Raw genomic sequence first — 16651 nt, 5'->3', positions numbered from 1 at the left:
AAGGTGGACACCCAATATGCAGGTATGCCTATGTATATATGTACAAAGTTTGTCGGCAAATATCCGTAGCATATATCAACAGAGTTGTCGGCGTATATTGTACCTTCCAGGGAATCAAATTAACATTGAATGACATAAAAATGTCTCCATACAGGACGGAGTTTAGTTGTGTTCTAAGAAACAATCTAAAACAGGATATCCAAAATATTTTGCCAAGTTTATCATTGTACATACGTACGTATGAAGGAAAAAAAGGCACATTAATGAAAGTCGAGTCGAAGAGTGCTGTATAAAGAAGGGAAACAAGAAATATAGCGGTCCGACCACCTCCATCCAGCACTTGGTTAAAAACATGGTCTCTTTTATCTCCCGGCATTTTTTTCTCGATCAACTCATCTGAAGAAACAAAACAGCTCACCTCCCTGTCTAACTGCATTTATGATGCATCAGGGCAAGCACGCAAAAGTAAGTGCAAGTAAAAGAACGACAAATCGGGGAATTTACGAGAAATAGTTCCATGTAAACAACATGACGTGAAAAACAAATTGCAAACATGTAATGAGATTGCGATTAACGTTAGACTTGGGGCGGAGGGCCTCAAGGTCACAGACATCATTATGTTTGCTGAAGGTATTGCATCGGGAATAAGCAAACTGTAAAACATGCGGGTTGGGTTTATTTCTGAAGCGAGTGAACGGATGTTTGAAGAGTGGCGACACTTGCTCAGTCATATTGAAAGAGAACACTAATGCTTTCTCCATGGTGAACACGACGAATAGCCTACAATTAAGAGCAAGGTTAGCTCCTGAATAGATATATTGCTGTAGCGAAGGGAAAGTTAGGAGTACCTCGGCAAATACATGGCCGACTTCCAACACTTCTAGCTTTGGGCAGCGCTTTAGATGGTCATCCTGATCAACGGTGTTGGTAACAACGACCTTGTCGAGAGCACTTGCATTTATTCTGTCAATCGCGTCACCGCTAAGAATGCCGTGTGTGACGAGAGCATAGACTTTCGATGCACCTTCTTTCTTCAGCAGTTTAGCGGCGCGGGTAATGGTATTAGACGTATCAGCAAGATCATCAATTAAGATGCATGTACGGTCCTTCACATCACCAACTAGCATCATGGTAGCGTTTTGTCTGTCTGTGATCTTGGTGGGACGACGTTCCTTTGCGCAGAAACCTGTTAGTCTGATCAAGCAACAGCGAGACACGTCAGACCAAAGATACCTTGTGGATCAATGCAAATTCCATCCCCAGTGAATCCGCAATCGCTGTAGCTCTCTTAGCACCACCGGCATCGGGACTCACGATGATACAGCTTTTGTACTTGAGGATGTTCTCCTGGATGTATTTCTTAAGCAATGGGCGACCGTAAAGGTTATCGACGGGAATATCAAAAAAGCCTTGATACTGAGGATCATGTAAATCCATTGTGATAATGTGGTCAGCACCAGCACAAGTAAGTAGATCAGCCACAAGCGTTCCAGCTTGGGCTACCCATTGTCGGTATCCCGGGCGGGGTTGGAAAGAGCCCATTTTCGAATGGTTCGATACAATACTCGCGGCATCTTCTTGTGAGCCGGCACCGCTCATATGAGCCGAAGTTCGATTGCTTTTCATGACTGCTTCAAATCTGACAGAATCTAGCGTGTCGCTGCGCTTAGGAACGCCATTGACGTAATGGGAGATCCTTGCTTTTTGCGGGCTCGAATTATTAGAGCCATCTCGGTCTTCAAGCTGCGCCATGGCAAGACCTTTCTGTAGTCCATCAATACCATTTGTGAGGCCGAGGCTGTCAGACTTCCCGGGGTGCGGGGTCGGAGGGGTGCTTTCGAAGGTATAGGGAGCTTGAGAATCGGTTCTGGCGAGAGAGGACTTCACAAGTGGAGCTCCGGCTTTGTTGTATGGAATATCACTCTGGCGGGAGTATGGGAAAAGTGGGAGCACGGCGGTGACTCGCTTTGCCGAGGCCGTTTTGCAAGCTGATATGGTAATCAGAAGCTCCATGAGGTGGTCGTTGACCTTTCCTCCGCCGGATTGAATGATATATACATCTTTTCCACGGACGGATTCGTATATCTCCACCCGAGTTTCCCCAACGGAGAATTTGGAGAGCAAGACGTCAGCTGCAGGGATCCCGAGCTGGTCGCAGATCGTCTTATTGAGATGTGGGTGCGAGGTACCGCCCAAAACAACAATATTTCGAACCATCTAGATGGAATAGTTGTCTGAGACGAGCGAAAATACCCTGGAAGACAGAGGAAAATACGATCAAGTGATGTTGAACGATGGCAATTACTGACTACTTTGGCAAGTCGTGAGATAACCCAGAATGGTCGACAGCTGAAGGCTAAGTCGGGTTCAGAATCAAGGAAACAGACAGACGGGATGGTAGTATCAGAATAACAAAAGTCTCATCTCATCGCTGGGAGTAACGGCGAGAGATGAAGGCAGGCAAAAGAGGAGGGGCCATGGTGAGTAAATTAGAATTTTGGTGGGTTTGCTTGGACTGCGCGATCAAGAAAAAAGCGAAGAGTTTTAAATAGAGTTGACCGGCGGCTGATTGGGTGATCCGGGTTATCGTCGCGCCGACAGTCAGATAATACGTCCTAGGCCGCACCGGGACTAGCGCGATAGCTAGAGCCTCGACGGCAAAGTTGAGCAGTGGATGAACGGCCGAATTGTCAATGCTCCATGATATCCATTGCTTCACCGTTGGTAATAGTACATGTACTTGAAAACATTATCATCAAAGAAGTATGCAAATTCATCATCACATTCGTCAAGACGGAGAAAGCAGAGCTATGGCGGTTAACTAGTCTCCAGTATCTACTTCCCTACGAACAGTTAGTACCTAGTGTGTCGCACAGTTGGGGGAAAGACGGCTCACAAATCAAGCTGCACGCCATTGCTAACTCCATAATCTTCCAGCGTCAACTGGTCCTTGAACGGCCGCTCTCCTTGCCGCTTTAAAAGAATTTCGTGCGGTTCACGGCCTATTCGGGCAGCGACTTGGGCTTTGAAGAGACCTAAAAAAGAGTGTGTTAGTAAATGTGGAAATAAAATGTAAAATAGGACAACGCGTCTGAACCCCGATGACAATCAACTCAAGTGGTAGCCTTACGGATTGGGTCAGAGGCAAGGCAAGGAATCGCTGCCTTGGTGCCTAGTCTGTCATTAACATGAACGACGATCATGGGTTCTGATGGGGCGGCAGGCTTCTTCTCCTTCTTCTCTTTCGGTTGTGGTTCTTTCTTTTCATCGCGGTCCCTACTCCGATCTCTCACCCTTTCCAAATCGCGATCTTTGTCTCGTGGTCTTCGATCGCGGTCAGCATCGCGGTCTCTCTCCCTGCCATTGTCGCGTAAACCGTCACGGTCCCGGTTTCGATCGCGCGGAGGTGACCTTCTCGATCGGTACCCGCGCTCTAGGCCCCTTTCGGGTTCCCGGGCTGAGTCGTCATCGCGGCGAGGTTTTTCCTTCCATCGAAACCCGCCTTGCTTCTTGCGTCCTCTGTCCCTGTTTATATCTTGATTATTGTGGTCATTGTATCTGCGATGAGGTGATTGACTGCGACTCCTGGCTCTTCTATCTTCTCGACGGGGGGACGGACAACGATCAATAGATCGGGGCATCGAAGATGAAAGGGGGTGGGGGCGGGAGCCGTAGCAAAAGTGAAAGCATAAGAAGATATCGGGGGGCGGGCGTGGTCACGCGGATTTGTAAATGAAATGCCTTGGGTAACGAGGTTGGGCAGCTATGGAGTGGGGAAGCCAACGCCAACAGAGACCTGGAGAATGCGTGGAGGGCGCACGTGTACCTCAGCGTGGGAAAGGAGCGGCAGTTCGCGTCAGCAGAAAGTTTCCAGGGCGCGGAACAACAGGCCAAAGAGATGCAACCAAAGCAGCCCAGCTCGATGATGAATAATGCCGGACCTCGCTCTGGATTACCTAATCCCGCTTCTACCTTGCTTTGTCAGCCGTTTACTAATACCCGATTCAGTAGCCGGCTATATCCGCCCAGCTTCGACCCCAACCTGCGCCTTTACTACTTAAATGAATCGTGTCCACCGACCTCAGCGTTCTGAAGCAGGCCGTCCACTAGTGCATTGATCAGCTATGAATGAGCCCAATAGGATAACATATCTATAATTTTGCGACCCAAAATTAACACTCTAACAACTACCCGCGCCACCCCCCCTTTTACTGTCCCCAGTACAGCATAGAATCTGATGATGGGAAAAGTTATATCAAGTCATAATCCATGGAAAAGGCCTTTTCTATTATGAGAGAGAGTAAGTGACAAACAGAAGAAGTCCGTTTGTGGTTATTTCAACACCGTCAACCAGCCAGGTTTTTTGAGAGATTGTCTCGGTTGCGATTAGGTGGTGATTCAAACATCTCTCTGGCAGTCTTGCCAAATTCTTGAAGCTCCGGGTGGTCTTCAAGCCGTATAACGCAGGGTCCTCCTCGGGGAATAGGATCCACCCTTCTCTCATATCGGTCGCGATATATATTCAAGTCTCTAAAGGCGGTATAGCCGTCAATTTTTCTGGCTCCAGGTTCGCATTGAAATGGAAGCCGAAGTTTTGACTGTTCCTTGTTTCCAGGGTAGCCAGCTCGGCTGAATGCGTCAAGCTGGTGCTTGGCGAGCTGGAATAAAGCGGATGAGTATTGAGGATGGATATACGCTGCGTTGCACTAAAATCGTTTCCAACCGGAGTTAGTATACACAGATGAATTCATCTGCTCCTATACGGAGTAATGTTCAGATAAAATAGCTCCTATGAAGTACGGAGTATGGAGTACTCTAGCTAGCCAGAATGAACTTTGGCTCACCTGCCTAGTCCCTTCATTCGGCCCTCGATCAAATACAACGACACCCCCAAAGATGTGTGTTTCTGCCCAATAGCCAACGACGTCCAAAACACCACGGGAGTAACGGCCAGACACAGTATAGCACATGGTAGACAGGGATACACTATTAGCAGGGCAAAACTGCTTCTGATTAACATCAATAGTGTGGGGTTCACCATTAGGGTGGAACTTGTGGAACAGATTTCCAGCCATTTCATGAATTATGATTACAACCAGTTCCAGCAAGTGCATATTAAAGAATGATGAGAAAACCTTTGAGTCTTGAAACTGCTGAGCAACCTATCATGTCTATTAGTAAACCCACAGCGGTGTAACATCGGGACTCAAACCTTTGTATTCAAGTTCAGATTATCAAGTATCTCAGTGCAGTTACAGAAATTCTGAGCAAGCAGCTTCGCTTTTTGTGAAGGCCTAGAATGTGATAATAGGTCAAACCGATGCGTTATTGTGAGTTCGTATGTTTCGCTGATGGGAAGGCCATCAATGACCTGCGCAAAAACGTCCCTTGTAATAGAAGTTTGCAAAACAGCAGAGAGAACACATTTCAAAATCTCGGCCCTCTTCTGCTCGATATCATCAATATGAATCATACTTAATTCGCTGAGGAACACTATGGTGTAATATGGGGAATGCGTAGGAGGGTGGTGTTCAGCACGAACTGCCTAATGATCTATGGAAAGAAAGCCTTGGCGAAGACCGTTCACAAATCTTCGGGGAGGGGAATTAATTATCCAAGAACATCCATCCACTTCCTCGCAATTTCTATTCCCTCTGCTAAAGTCCCGACCCTAGCATCAATCGCGTACCCCTCCTGCTCCAGTCGCCGCGTCTCTGCAAACAAAGTCCTAAGAGGCACCGTAAAGCACTCAATGAACTCGCTTTCTTCCAGTTGCGGCTTGGGGTTCAAGTTATCAGCTAAGGACATGTCCACACGCACATGTACCATGTTGAGATTTGTATTACAAAAGCCAGGGTCTAGTCGTTAGTTGGTCAGTTAAAATTAGCCTCCTACTTTTCAAAGAGTTTTGTCGGGCCCTGGAAAGACACGAAGACTCTTGGAAAACGCTCCCCCGTGTACTCCGTACATACCATTCCACATGATTGGGCTTCTCTGCTCTGCAATCCCAACATATCCAGTCTCCTCTTTTAGTTCTCTAACCGCGCATTCTTCTGGCGTCTCTCCCGCGTCAATAAGACCGGCAGGGACTTCGATAGCTATCTTATCGACAGGTGGACGGTACTGTTTTTGAAGCAAAATTTCTGGGCCAGTCGGTTTTTGGAGAATAGCAACAATGCCTACGCCATCAATTGGACAATCTTTGGGCCGTGTCTATAAGAAATTTAGATTCAGCCTCTTAGTAGCGAGGGTAAATAATGGGGAAATTTGGCAGTACCTGTCTTTCAGCACTCTCCCATGTCCGTTTCTTGCCCTCAGGATCCTGATAAGTGCATTTCATAAGCCGAATCCAACGCGCTTGAGCGGGGTCCTATCGGTAACAGAGGCTTCCCAAAAATGGGCAAGCCAAAATCAGCAACTTTATGATCATGTATATATTGAAAAGGGGTATATATTCCTCTCAAAAATCCAGAGCGCAAACAAGAAGAGAATTGCGAAGAGTCGCGTTCTCCATGGGCGGAATGGCTTCCCGAAGGAGTGCAACCCACAGGCTATGTGGTATTTGCAGAGGAAAACAGTATGTCCCAGGAATAGTTTAAGGAGATATGATATTTGATGTCTTACCAAAGGCTCCATAGAGAGAATTTTCTCTTTTTTCACATTCTCTGGTCTGGCTGACATGGTGGTCGATTTACTAGTGGGGTATGTTGCGTTCTGGATGGCTACAGGAAAGCAATGTCCTGATCAGCGATATGTCGTTAAATACTATTGAATCCACAAGGAATAATCCGATTGTCAAATAGCTGGACTGGAAGAGAACATACGGCGAATCCTGTCCTAGGCGGAATGTACCTACAGATTGCTTGTCTGTCCAAGCAGAAAATATTACTAGGGGTGCTTTTAGGCTAAAATTAGGAAACTACGTCACCAAAAATTCCCCGCAATCATTACAGTCAATGCCGAGAACAGTACCATCACTTTTTTTGCCTACTAAGTGGTAGGACGATATGTATTTATTATAATTTCAGTCTGTGTTTAAATTGTGTATGCTATGGTTCGAAGGCAGAGTGGTTGGTTCGGCAGTGTATTCTTGGACGAGCCGACTGTCCTCGTTTTCTGAGAGTAGCGCTTCATCATGACGGCTGTTTGGTTCCTCACGCGCTGATTCACCAAAGAATACACTGTCAATAGTCTCAAATGGTGGCGGCACCAACTGGTTTCCTCGCAAGAAAAATTCCAGCCCGTTCAGAACAGAAAGTATTTTCCCATCATTAGTTCGCAGTAGATGTTTTGGCGGCTTGTTTACATCCTGCAGACTCGAGGCACGGGGCGGAACTGTATATTTTGTTTTAAAGGCAAAATCAAAAAGAGGATAAGACGTGATTTCAGGGAGATTCTGTCGGCTAATAAGTAGCCACAGAAACACGGCCCAAATAAAGGAGAGCACGACAGATTCCAAAACCAGAAATGCAATGAACATAGAAGTGTTCAGCTTGATTCTAGTATAAGGGGTGGCAATTGCTGCTTTAGTATAGAATTCTAGAGGCAAAGACGGTGTTATTTCCTGGGCTGATAGCTCGACATTGCCGAAGTTGTTCGGATTGAATTTCCAAAGGGGGAAAGTTAGAATGCTCTGAAAGGTCTGATACAGTTCACGAGACCAATACTGATTGCTAAGTTGCTGCTGACCGCTCCAAAAATGCCCTGCGATAGATGATGACGGGGGTATTGCCGCCATATTGAAATCAAGGAGCCAACTTAGTGCAGCTTTTAAGCCAATGAGATCAATACCAGTAGTTAAGATTGGATCGCGAAGTTCAGAGACAGATACAATGCTATAGTTTGACCGTGATGCTGCAATGTTTGCTGTACAGCTATAAATCGTAAATGTCGTTTTTAAGTTAGGTAGATTTGTTCCATTGCATTGGCCATCTTGGATACCTCTAGGGCATACATATAAAGCTAACAGTTGTTTAGCTGTGTGTTTTATGGGGGTATTTGAGCGATATTTACCTGCTATCACTGATCCGTTGACTTTGCGACTATGTGCCAAACATAGCTTTATCCCAATCAAGGATGACTGGTCGCCAAACATAGTGCAATCATCATATAGAAAGGACTCACCTTCGTCTATGTTTCGCCTGAATTCAATTTGGGTCGAGGGCACATTGTATATTTGTATCACAGAATGTGATGGGTGATCAGTAGGCGGCCACGGGGTCGTCATAACGAGACCACCGCTTAAGAGGTACGAGTCGCATCCATCCTCTTTGCAAGAAATTGGCGGTATTATAACGGAATGCATCGGATTGACAACTAAATTGTAGGCCGTAGACAGTGTGGTATATGATATGATCCGATATGGATACTCTGGAGTAAGATTTTGGAGCTTTTGCAGGTAAGGTTCGACAAATGAACCATTGAACTGGCCTACACCAGCCGTGACATTATAAGAATATAGAGCGTCATAACCAGTCGCCAAGGAAGTATTTGCTACATTTGATCTTAGCAGAAATATACTCGATATAGCGAGGAGAAATCTCACCGAAAAGGAGGACTCCAGATAACCAAACAGCCGCCGTTAGAAAGAGTCTGGATTAAAACGCAGTTAGCTCCGTAGCTGAAAGCGTATTGACTCCAAATCTTGAAAGATTCGACGCATGGCAGTACCTCAGTGCAGGCCATAGCCTATCAAGAATTCTCGCCCCTTTTGCGAAGACGATTTGTGTAGCTCCCCAAGCCCCAGTTGTTGGAGTTAGTCCAAGAAGGCTTAAGAAATAGAGACCCCCATTTCTCCCAGTCAGGGCCCATTGTATCAACTCAAAGGCTTTTGCAAGAGCAATTGTTGAGCAGGTTGATAGAAGACCCTGCGAAGTACGAAGCCATGTAAGCGTCGAGCTCGTCGAGAATTTTGCTTGTGCAATCCAAGCAGTAATACTGAACAAGGCTGTTGACAATAGGCACCACAAAAGCAGAAGAGTTAGAGGGGAGTGTCCGATATTTTTAAACCATGCTTTTATTTTCTTTGGGGTATTTGGCTTAGTGTTATTTTTCTGAGAATCTTCCTTCATAGTGTCGTCAGCATTCGTCGGAAGAGCGTCTGCCTCCTGTTCCATAGGAACATAGTTTGCCATTATCTGAAAAATTCATGTCAGTTGGGCCACGCGGGAGCCCAAAGAACAGTTCTTTACCTGGTTAGGGTAAAGAGAAAGTCACTTCAATGTACTCCGTACAGACCGAGCAGTGAAAGCATCGTATCAATCAGGCTGGCATGGAGCTTCCAAAAATAAAAAAGAAAAGAAAAGAAAAAGAAGACAGCGAAATCAAAAAACAAGAAATCTCGCACGAGGCTGCTGCGACCTCAATAAATTATTTTTCATCCAATCATCTTGAAGCTGGCCCGCTGCATTTTAAATTTGGCGAGCAGTTTAGCCCTCATGACTTCGGATGCCCATGTCGCACCGGGAACGGCAAGACGGCCGGACACTCGAGCCTTCAGGCTTGCAAACCAGCCGGAGCTGCTGGGAATCAGCCAGGGATCTGGGCTGCATTGACGCCCAATCATTGGCCAATTCAATTCAACGGATGGCAGCTATTTCTGCAACGCTAGGCTGGCGCAAAACGCTGGTATATCAGTGGGTGGAAATCGGTATTCAAAAATAAGCTTGGGGGGGCCAAAAGGGAACGTCTGAAAAAGAATAGACAGAAGATACCCCATAGTGGGTTGATTTCTTCTTATTGGAGAAAGATTTAAATAGCCCTGTCACTCTTGAGAGCGTTGAATTTTCTGGCTGGAAACTACTTTCTTAGAATCAGTTCGTTGCATGTTGATCTTACATGCTGTCTGCATATCAATACCTCTTCGATCCTGATTGTCAGTTTCTTTAAAAAATATAATTTACCGATTTGCCTTTGGTTCCCAAAATCCTGTTTGAAAGGACTATGATCTTTTAAAAGAATTCAAAGGCGGGGAAGGTGTTAGGCTACTCGCGTAGGGTGGCTGTATGGAGCCGCAAGATAATTCCTTTTCCCGCGGACAGCGCTTGTCAATGTTCACAAACATATAAGGTCTTGCTTTTCTCAACCACATTCCTTAGCCTCGACAGATCTGATAATCTATAAATTTTACCCTAATACAAAGAAGAAAATGATTCTCTTCAGCTGTATTAGTGTACTTGTTGCTGCCAGTCTCGGGGCAAGTAGGTGATGAAAGACTCGTCTGGGAACTAGGCCTGTTAATAACTCTCTTCATTGTAGCGCAGAAAACCGGCCATGATACAGTGGCGTACAAAGCGTTTGCAGCACGCCAGGCCCTCCAGCGATGCACGCCATCTTGCAGTGTGAAGGTCGGAGTCCAGCACGAATACAGGTGGTTCCCTATGCCAATTTCAACTACTATCGTGGCGGCCACAATTGTAAAAATCGTCAACACGGTTAAAGGCACGACTCGAACGTCCACCATATATAATAGTCTGCCGAGCGGATACACACTCCCGCCCACAAATTCGGACGGGAAACAAGTGTCAACTCTGACATACACTCAGCAAGGGTTAGCTAAGACAACGGTCCTGTAAGTCCAGCGTCTTTGTTCACCTTGCGCCCGCTTCTGCTGACGAAGTGATCAGTACATTTCCCACAAGCTTCGTATCCTGGCCGGATGGATATACCTGGAGCGGCACGCTGCAAACCAAATCCAACAACAAGGAGACATGCGTGACGGCATCGACGCCCGTATACGTCCCCTTTTCATCGTTTCCTCAGCCTCAAGCGACCGAAACGCTGAGCCACCCGGCAGGCCCGGACCCGAACGGCCTTCTTTTCAAGATGAAGTCAGTCGTCGCGGGGTTTGACGCGTACAAGAAGGAATTCAAGGACCAAGCCGCGCTGCAGACGTGTTCGATCACACCCTGGCCGGCGCCTCTGGTGGTGGAGCCCACAGCACAGTTTCTCAGCGAGACTTCGACCTCGTTTGAAGGAGACCAAGCTACATCGTATGTTGACTGCTCCCCGCGAAGCGTAGACACGACGATGCTAATCATTTGCAAAGGTCTTCTCACAGCGCCACCCCGCCCAAAGTCACACCTTCTGCAGCGTCGTTGTCAGGGTCCCCATATTCCATGCTCTTGCACCTTGGTATTACTGCGGCGGTGAGCATCGCGGCGTATATGTAGGCCCGCGCAGTGGGTAAAATTGGAGAAGCTCGCAGGGGGGTCATTCGCTCGACGTGTCAGTACTCCATAGAGTAGTCCGTATTTGCAGTTGCCCGAAAATACTCCGTTGTCCGCCATCGCTCCCACTTCCCTTGTTGTGGGCGCACAGGGGTGCGGTTAGGCGAGCGGCCCGTGCTAGAGTTCATGGCTTCCGCAACCTAAAGCCCCGGAATAGCAGGGTCCAACCCTAATCTGGTCTTGCTCGTCGTGCCATCAAAAGACAGCTTCCAACTCCTTTTCCTGAAGGCCGCGATTGATTCTATGAGGTCTTATACATATGGCGCCGGCCACCTTTCATGTCCTTTAATAACTAATTCACTATAACGCCTTGCAACCAACCTAAATAGATTTCAACAGCTTGACATCACGTTCTACGATCTCATCCCTGTAGCTGGAAACAGACGATGATGAGGGAAAGGATTTGGAGCGTGACTATGTAGATGAAAAGTCTATTATCTGTTTCGGGTGACTAGCTATGATTGCTATCGAAGAACGACCAAACGACCCCATTCCTCTCCACAGCGGTTTAGTGAGTAACGAATTGAAGAATTTGACGCCGAGAAAAGAACCGTATCGCCTATCGCAGAAGTAAACTAGATGGAGAATCGCTGTCATAGCTGCCGTGTCTTTTCGTGACTGATAACAAAGGAAAAAGAGATGGAACACCTGGTGGAAAGTGTCTTCTCGAATGTCGTTTAAAGAGCCTCGATTTCAGCAAGGCACTTTTCGAATTCAGACCAGTTTTTCATAACAACCTTGCATCCCAAATCGGTAAGGACACCAGCCATCTCGGTCTGCTTCGCGGCTCCGTGGTAGCTGCCAACGTACGCAATGACTGGGATTCCAGCGCGAATGGCACTCAAAGCACCGCTCTTGCTGTCCTCAATAGCAACACACTCAGTCGGCTCCTTCTTCAACACCTTCATGGCATGCAAGTAAATAGCTGGATCAGGCTTGGTGGTGGGCTTCTCGAGGGAAGTTGCAGCACTGAAAACGTGGTCCTTGTCGAAAAAACGCTCCTGGTTGACCTTCTGGATGGAGGCGCGGACACGGCGGAGGGCAGAGGAAGAAACAACAGCGAGGCCGTACTTGCCAGACTTCTCAAGTTTCTCGAGCTCTTCGGTAGCTCCAACACAGGGCTGAGCCTTCTCAACGAGTTTGGCAATGACACGGTTTTCCTCCTCCTTGACATAGGCTTCGAGTTCCTCGGGGGCCATGGTGAAGTTGAACTTGGCTTGCAAGGAGACCATCATACCGCGGAAGTTCTGTCCAACAAAGTCGACGATGAGCTGCTCGCCAGTGTAGCGGTGGTTGATGTTGTTCTTCGCGAGGATCTCATTGGAGATATCGGCACAGGCCTCGAAGGCCAAGTCTTCAGACAGGACAAGAGTATTGTCACAGTCGAAAAGGATCTCAGTGATCTGGTGACAGAAGAAAAAGCGTCAGCTTAACGAGTCTCCTTGAGCAATTGCTAGGATTGACTGCTGGCTCGTGTCATTTCACAGACAGAGACTGAGCAAAAGCCAGCTGGCAAAGAGATGGTTGCAATGAAGCACAAACCTTAGGCATTGTGAATGATGGAGAGCTGGTTAGAACGTTCTGGGTTGTGCAGATGGATGATAATGGAGGATGATGAGCGGCAAGCAGAGCAGAAGCAGGTGGTTGATGAAGGAAGAGGAAGAAGAAGGCAAGGGGGCCAGCGAAGTGAGGTGAGGGATAATTCTGGAGAAGGTTTCCGGCAGAAGATAAACAAAGAGGGAGGAAAGTTACGTGAGTTGGAGGGGCAGCAGGCACCGTCACTTGGAGGGGGAGGGGCAGTTCTCAGCAGCAGCAGTATCACCAGCCTGTGCAGCAGCCGTGCATGCGCTGCTTGTGTCTGCCCTTCTTAACATCACTCCTAGCCGGTTAATGCCTGCAGGATTCCTGCGCGAGAAGCAGGGATTGTAGGCCAGCGAGTCTCCCGTTCTGCGAAGCGTCTCCGCTCTCCAGCGCCCCAGGCCAATCCACGCCCGGTTTCGTCGCCCTGGCCCCGTTGCCGCTGACGCGATGCCAGTCTGTGGACCAGGTGTTGGCTGCGGATAAGCTGGCACTCGCCCACGGTGTCAAACCCAGGTCCACATCGCGCGATGCTAGCCGGGGACATGCTTCATCCGCCAGTTCAGTGGACCGCCGTGCCCCTCTCCAAGCAAAATTCAACGTCAACTCGACGGCGACGACGCCGGCCGACGACGAAAGCCACCGTGCTATCGAGGCTCAGAGACGCTGAGCCTGTCAGTTTGGCCCCAGTGGACTGCACGCCGGACAGAGAGCCGCCACCGGCTCATCCCGCTGTGCGCGCAACGAGCGCTGCTGAGAGCGGGCTGCTCGCAGATCCCCAACACGTGTGACGCGCCATTCGCACCAAACCAGGGCGTGCGGTTTCGGGCTCCCAGGTTGGTCGCTGGCCATGGCGGCGCCCATTTCGATTACGGACATTGAGTTCCCGTCCCAGAGCCAGAGCCTGTCGCACATCTTGTCAGACCTTCGAAGATCAACCCTGTCCATCACGAACAGGCTAAAGTCCGTTGAAACAGATTCAAGATTCGTCCAAGAAGTGGCCGGCCACTATGGTCTGCCATTGGTCGCCAACGAGCGTTGTGGAAGCTGGTATATTCCAACCCAGCACAAGTCCGGCAGTGCATATTTCAAGAGCACCGATGGCCATGCAGGGCAGTGGGATTTCAGCCTCCGCCGGCTAAATCTACAGGTTTTGGACATTCTTAATGAACATGGGGGGTGGGTGCGCTGGTGAATCACGGTAGATGGAAGCAGCTAAACATCTCACAGATGTATCATCGTGGATTCGACCAGAAGGGGGAAATGTACGAAATTTAGGTCGTGTATTGCGCTCAGCATTGCTAACAATTGCCTTAGCAATGCCAGATGCCCTCTCGAAGACAGCTCCCATTTGGGCTGCTGTCATGAACAGAACCCTGTTTCCCGAGGAAATCGCATACCGCGATGTTCAGTTTCCCCCAAACTTTCTTGGTGCGTCTGAAGAATCGCAAATCCAAAGCCGGATTGATGGTTTTGTAGATCAGTTCAAGGTAAGCCTCCCAATTCCACGTACAGCTAAGGCAGTCTAACCTCCTTTCTAGAATTTGCAGCTTGACCTATGTAGCCTAAAACATAGAATGGGAAAACCCGCACGCATTGCATGGGCTACCAGGGATTACTATTATCCCGATTACTCAGACCGCAATAATTTCCATCTAATAGTTCTATGCTCGGCCTCGAGACGCGTGCGAGGCGCTGAGATGTCGGAAGGTGGGTATATCCAAGGAGCCGGAGATGACAGCGAAGGGTGGGCTTGCGGGCTCACGCCAGACCTCTTTTGGAAGCATAAAGGCATTTTGATGGATTCAAGAGAGGAAGATTTACCTGAAATAATTCGTGACTTAACTGAGAAACACCGTCAAACACCCTCATCTGAGGAAACAACCCTTATCGCGCCTACAGGAAACATTTTTGTTGGTAATCGAAAAATTTTGGACAAAAGAACTCGTGCTGTCGGCCTAATAATCGATTGTCATGGGGATCCAACCGTTTCACAGAACACACAATTCAATCTTGGATGCCACACAGGGAAGATTGGGAGCCGCGATTTACGAAAAGTTTTGGATAAAATTGAGGAATTTGTTTCCATTAACCTGAACAAAGACTCGTCTCAAAATTTAACTATAGTCTGTGACACTGGGAAAGATTTATCTGTTGGTGTAGCTCTTATGGTACTTTGCCTATTCTTTGGTGAAAATGGTAGGCACCTCACTTTCCGATATCCGTGACATTTTCCGGTATATATTCGCTGACGAGTTTAGGAGTCTACGCCCGCCAAAAGCGACAGGAACCCATAACTAAACAATATATCCGCCAACGGCTGGCATGGATAGTGTCGTCAAAACATGATGTAAACCCATCACGGTCAACCTTGCAGTCGATAAATTGGTATCTCATGGAACGGCGAGACTGAACTGCAATGGATCGATGCAAAGGCTGAAATCAGACAAAATTTCATATTCCTAACAGTGGCATGGGTATCTTCACATGATTTTACTCGTTTTCAACTGCCTGGACAATCGCCCCATCGGCGCCCATCTCCAAATCGTCAAGAGTTGTCATATCCTCGTCGGCAAGCCTGAAGTCATAGATATTTGCATTGGCCCTGATTCTCTCCGGATTGTCACTCTTTGGAAGAGGGACCCAATTCTTTTGCAGAGAATATCTCAGCAGAATCTGGGCTGTGGTCCTGCCATACTTATTCGCTAGATCTACTAAAACTGGCGCATTTCCTTTATAGTTTCGCACTAAGGGGCAGTAAGCCTCGATGACGATCCCGTGTTTTTTGCAATATGCATCAACAACTCGTTGTTGGCACCATGGATGCAGCTGAAAGAGGATATTGCGGTCAGAAAAAACCCTCAATGAACTGGGGAATTAAGCAATATGCTTGCCTCTATTTGGTTGACATGTGGCGGCCATATCTTCGCATACTGCTTCATCTCTTCAATATGCTTGGCCCCATAGTTGCTTACGCCGATACTGCGCGTCTTGCCTTCTTCCAGTAATTTTTCTAGGGCAAGCCACATCTCCTTCCGACCCGTCGCGCCAGCGCTCGCCGAATGAATGAGGAATAAATCAACATATCCATCCTCCCCACCAATTTTCCGCACACTATCCAATACTTTGTCATATGTCGCTTTCGAAGACCCCGCCGGCGTCATTATCTTCGTAGTCACGAAGATATCCCCCCTTTCGAGACCCGACGCGCGGATCGCATCGCCCACCTCTTGCTCATTAGCGTAAAATTGAGCTGTGTCGATGTGACGATATCCAGCTTCAAGCGCGGCTAGGCAGGAGTTTTCGCAAACGCTGGTAGGAGATTTGTAGACACCGAAACCAAGACGGGGGATTTTGACAGAAGATTTGGGGAGTGGGAGGACGTCAGTAATCGCGTATCCTGGCCTCATGTTGAGTTTTGCAAGGACGGGGTCACGGGGATGTTTCCGGGGGAAGCTGTTCGTTTGACAAGGTAGCAGGTGGGGTAGTCGACTCAACAGTAGTTATTTACCACTCCGTGCTCTGTGGAGCTTCGAGACAAGTCAGCGCAATTCGTGCTCTTTAATTCCGGACAGCAAGAATGTAAAATAGTGATTATTCCCTTTTTTTAAACAGTCCAATGGGTTGCGGAATTGGGTTGTGGCAAGTGACGTCTTTTCTGGCTCAGATTACGAAATCCACTCCCAATTGCATCATCACAATAAACAAACGCAAACGACCTCTGAGCCTAGCAGCATTATGCCAAAAATCATGCATCCTAGCAATATACTGAATTGAATCATACCCAACAGAAAATTACTGCTACTTGAGATGTCGGTTATCAAGGAAAATCATTTCCACTCTTC

The 16651-nt window shown here is 47.8% G+C and overlaps 7 protein-coding genes across 7 annotated transcripts; 2 read left to right on the top strand and 5 right to left on the bottom strand.

Annotated features, from left to right (window-relative positions):
* Positions 1-500: 500 nt before the first annotated feature.
* On the bottom strand, positions 501-3641 carry PRS5 (ribose-phosphate pyrophosphokinase; the record flags this gene model as incomplete). Its single annotated transcript, XM_049255057.1, has 5 exons — positions 501-1172; positions 1234-2217; positions 2840-2843; positions 2897-3035; positions 3131-3641. 5 exons carry the CDS (start codon positions 3639-3641, stop codon positions 501-503), a joined length of 2310 nt encoding a protein of 769 aa, XP_049105912.1.
* Positions 3642-4346: 705 nt separating this feature from the next.
* Positions 4347-6681, bottom strand: YSA1 (ADP-ribose diphosphatase; the record flags this gene model as incomplete). The annotated part of the gene is made up of 7 exons (XM_049255056.1): positions 4347-4706; positions 4845-5162; positions 5213-5545; positions 5623-5858; positions 5973-6213; positions 6278-6370; positions 6625-6681. 7 exons carry the CDS (start codon positions 6679-6681, stop codon positions 4347-4349), a joined length of 1638 nt encoding a protein of 545 aa, XP_049105911.1.
* Positions 6682-7024: 343 nt separating this feature from the next.
* On the bottom strand, positions 7025-9134 carry LOZ57_006031 (uncharacterized protein; the record flags this gene model as incomplete). Its single annotated transcript, XM_049255055.1, has 4 exons — positions 7025-7962; positions 8014-8493; positions 8546-8592; positions 8671-9134. 4 exons carry the CDS (start codon positions 9132-9134, stop codon positions 7025-7027), a joined length of 1929 nt encoding a protein of 642 aa, XP_049105910.1.
* Positions 9135-10147: 1013 nt separating this feature from the next.
* LOZ57_006030 (uncharacterized protein) lies at positions 10148-11171 on the top strand (the record flags this gene model as incomplete). The annotated part of the gene is made up of 4 exons (XM_049255054.1): positions 10148-10199; positions 10258-10570; positions 10626-10991; positions 11048-11171. 4 exons carry the CDS (start codon positions 10148-10150, stop codon positions 11169-11171), a joined length of 855 nt encoding a protein of 284 aa, XP_049105909.1.
* Positions 11172-11905: 734 nt separating this feature from the next.
* LOZ57_006029 (uncharacterized protein) lies at positions 11906-12779 on the bottom strand (the record flags this gene model as incomplete). Its single annotated transcript, XM_049255053.1, has 2 exons — positions 11906-12631; positions 12771-12779. The coding sequence occupies 2 exons, from the start codon at positions 12777-12779 to the stop codon at positions 11906-11908; spliced, it is 735 nt and encodes a 244-aa protein (XP_049105908.1).
* Positions 12780-13656: 877 nt separating this feature from the next.
* On the top strand, positions 13657-15219 carry RIT1 (tRNA A64-2'-O-ribosylphosphate transferase; the record flags this gene model as incomplete). Its single annotated transcript, XM_049255052.1, has 5 exons — positions 13657-13985; positions 14037-14071; positions 14124-14296; positions 14348-15005; positions 15068-15219. 5 exons carry the CDS (start codon positions 13657-13659, stop codon positions 15217-15219), a joined length of 1347 nt encoding a protein of 448 aa, XP_049105907.1.
* An 80-nt stretch (positions 15220-15299) lies between these two features.
* LOZ57_006027 (uncharacterized protein) lies at positions 15300-16216 on the bottom strand (the record flags this gene model as incomplete). The annotated part of the gene is made up of 2 exons (XM_049255051.1): positions 15300-15675; positions 15741-16216. 2 exons carry the CDS (start codon positions 16214-16216, stop codon positions 15300-15302), a joined length of 852 nt encoding a protein of 283 aa, XP_049105906.1.
* Between the last annotated feature and the right edge of the window lie 435 nt (positions 16217-16651).

The sequence above is a fragment of the Ophidiomyces ophidiicola genome (genome assembly GCF_022830035.1).
Source record: "Ophidiomyces ophidiicola strain CBS 122913 chromosome Unknown scaffold_35, whole genome shotgun sequence".
NCBI lineage: Eukaryota > Fungi > Ascomycota > Eurotiomycetes > Onygenales > Onygenaceae > Ophidiomyces > Ophidiomyces ophidiicola.
The sequence above is the reverse complement of the archived record's forward strand: the minus strand, read 5'-3'. Positions and strand labels throughout refer to the sequence as shown.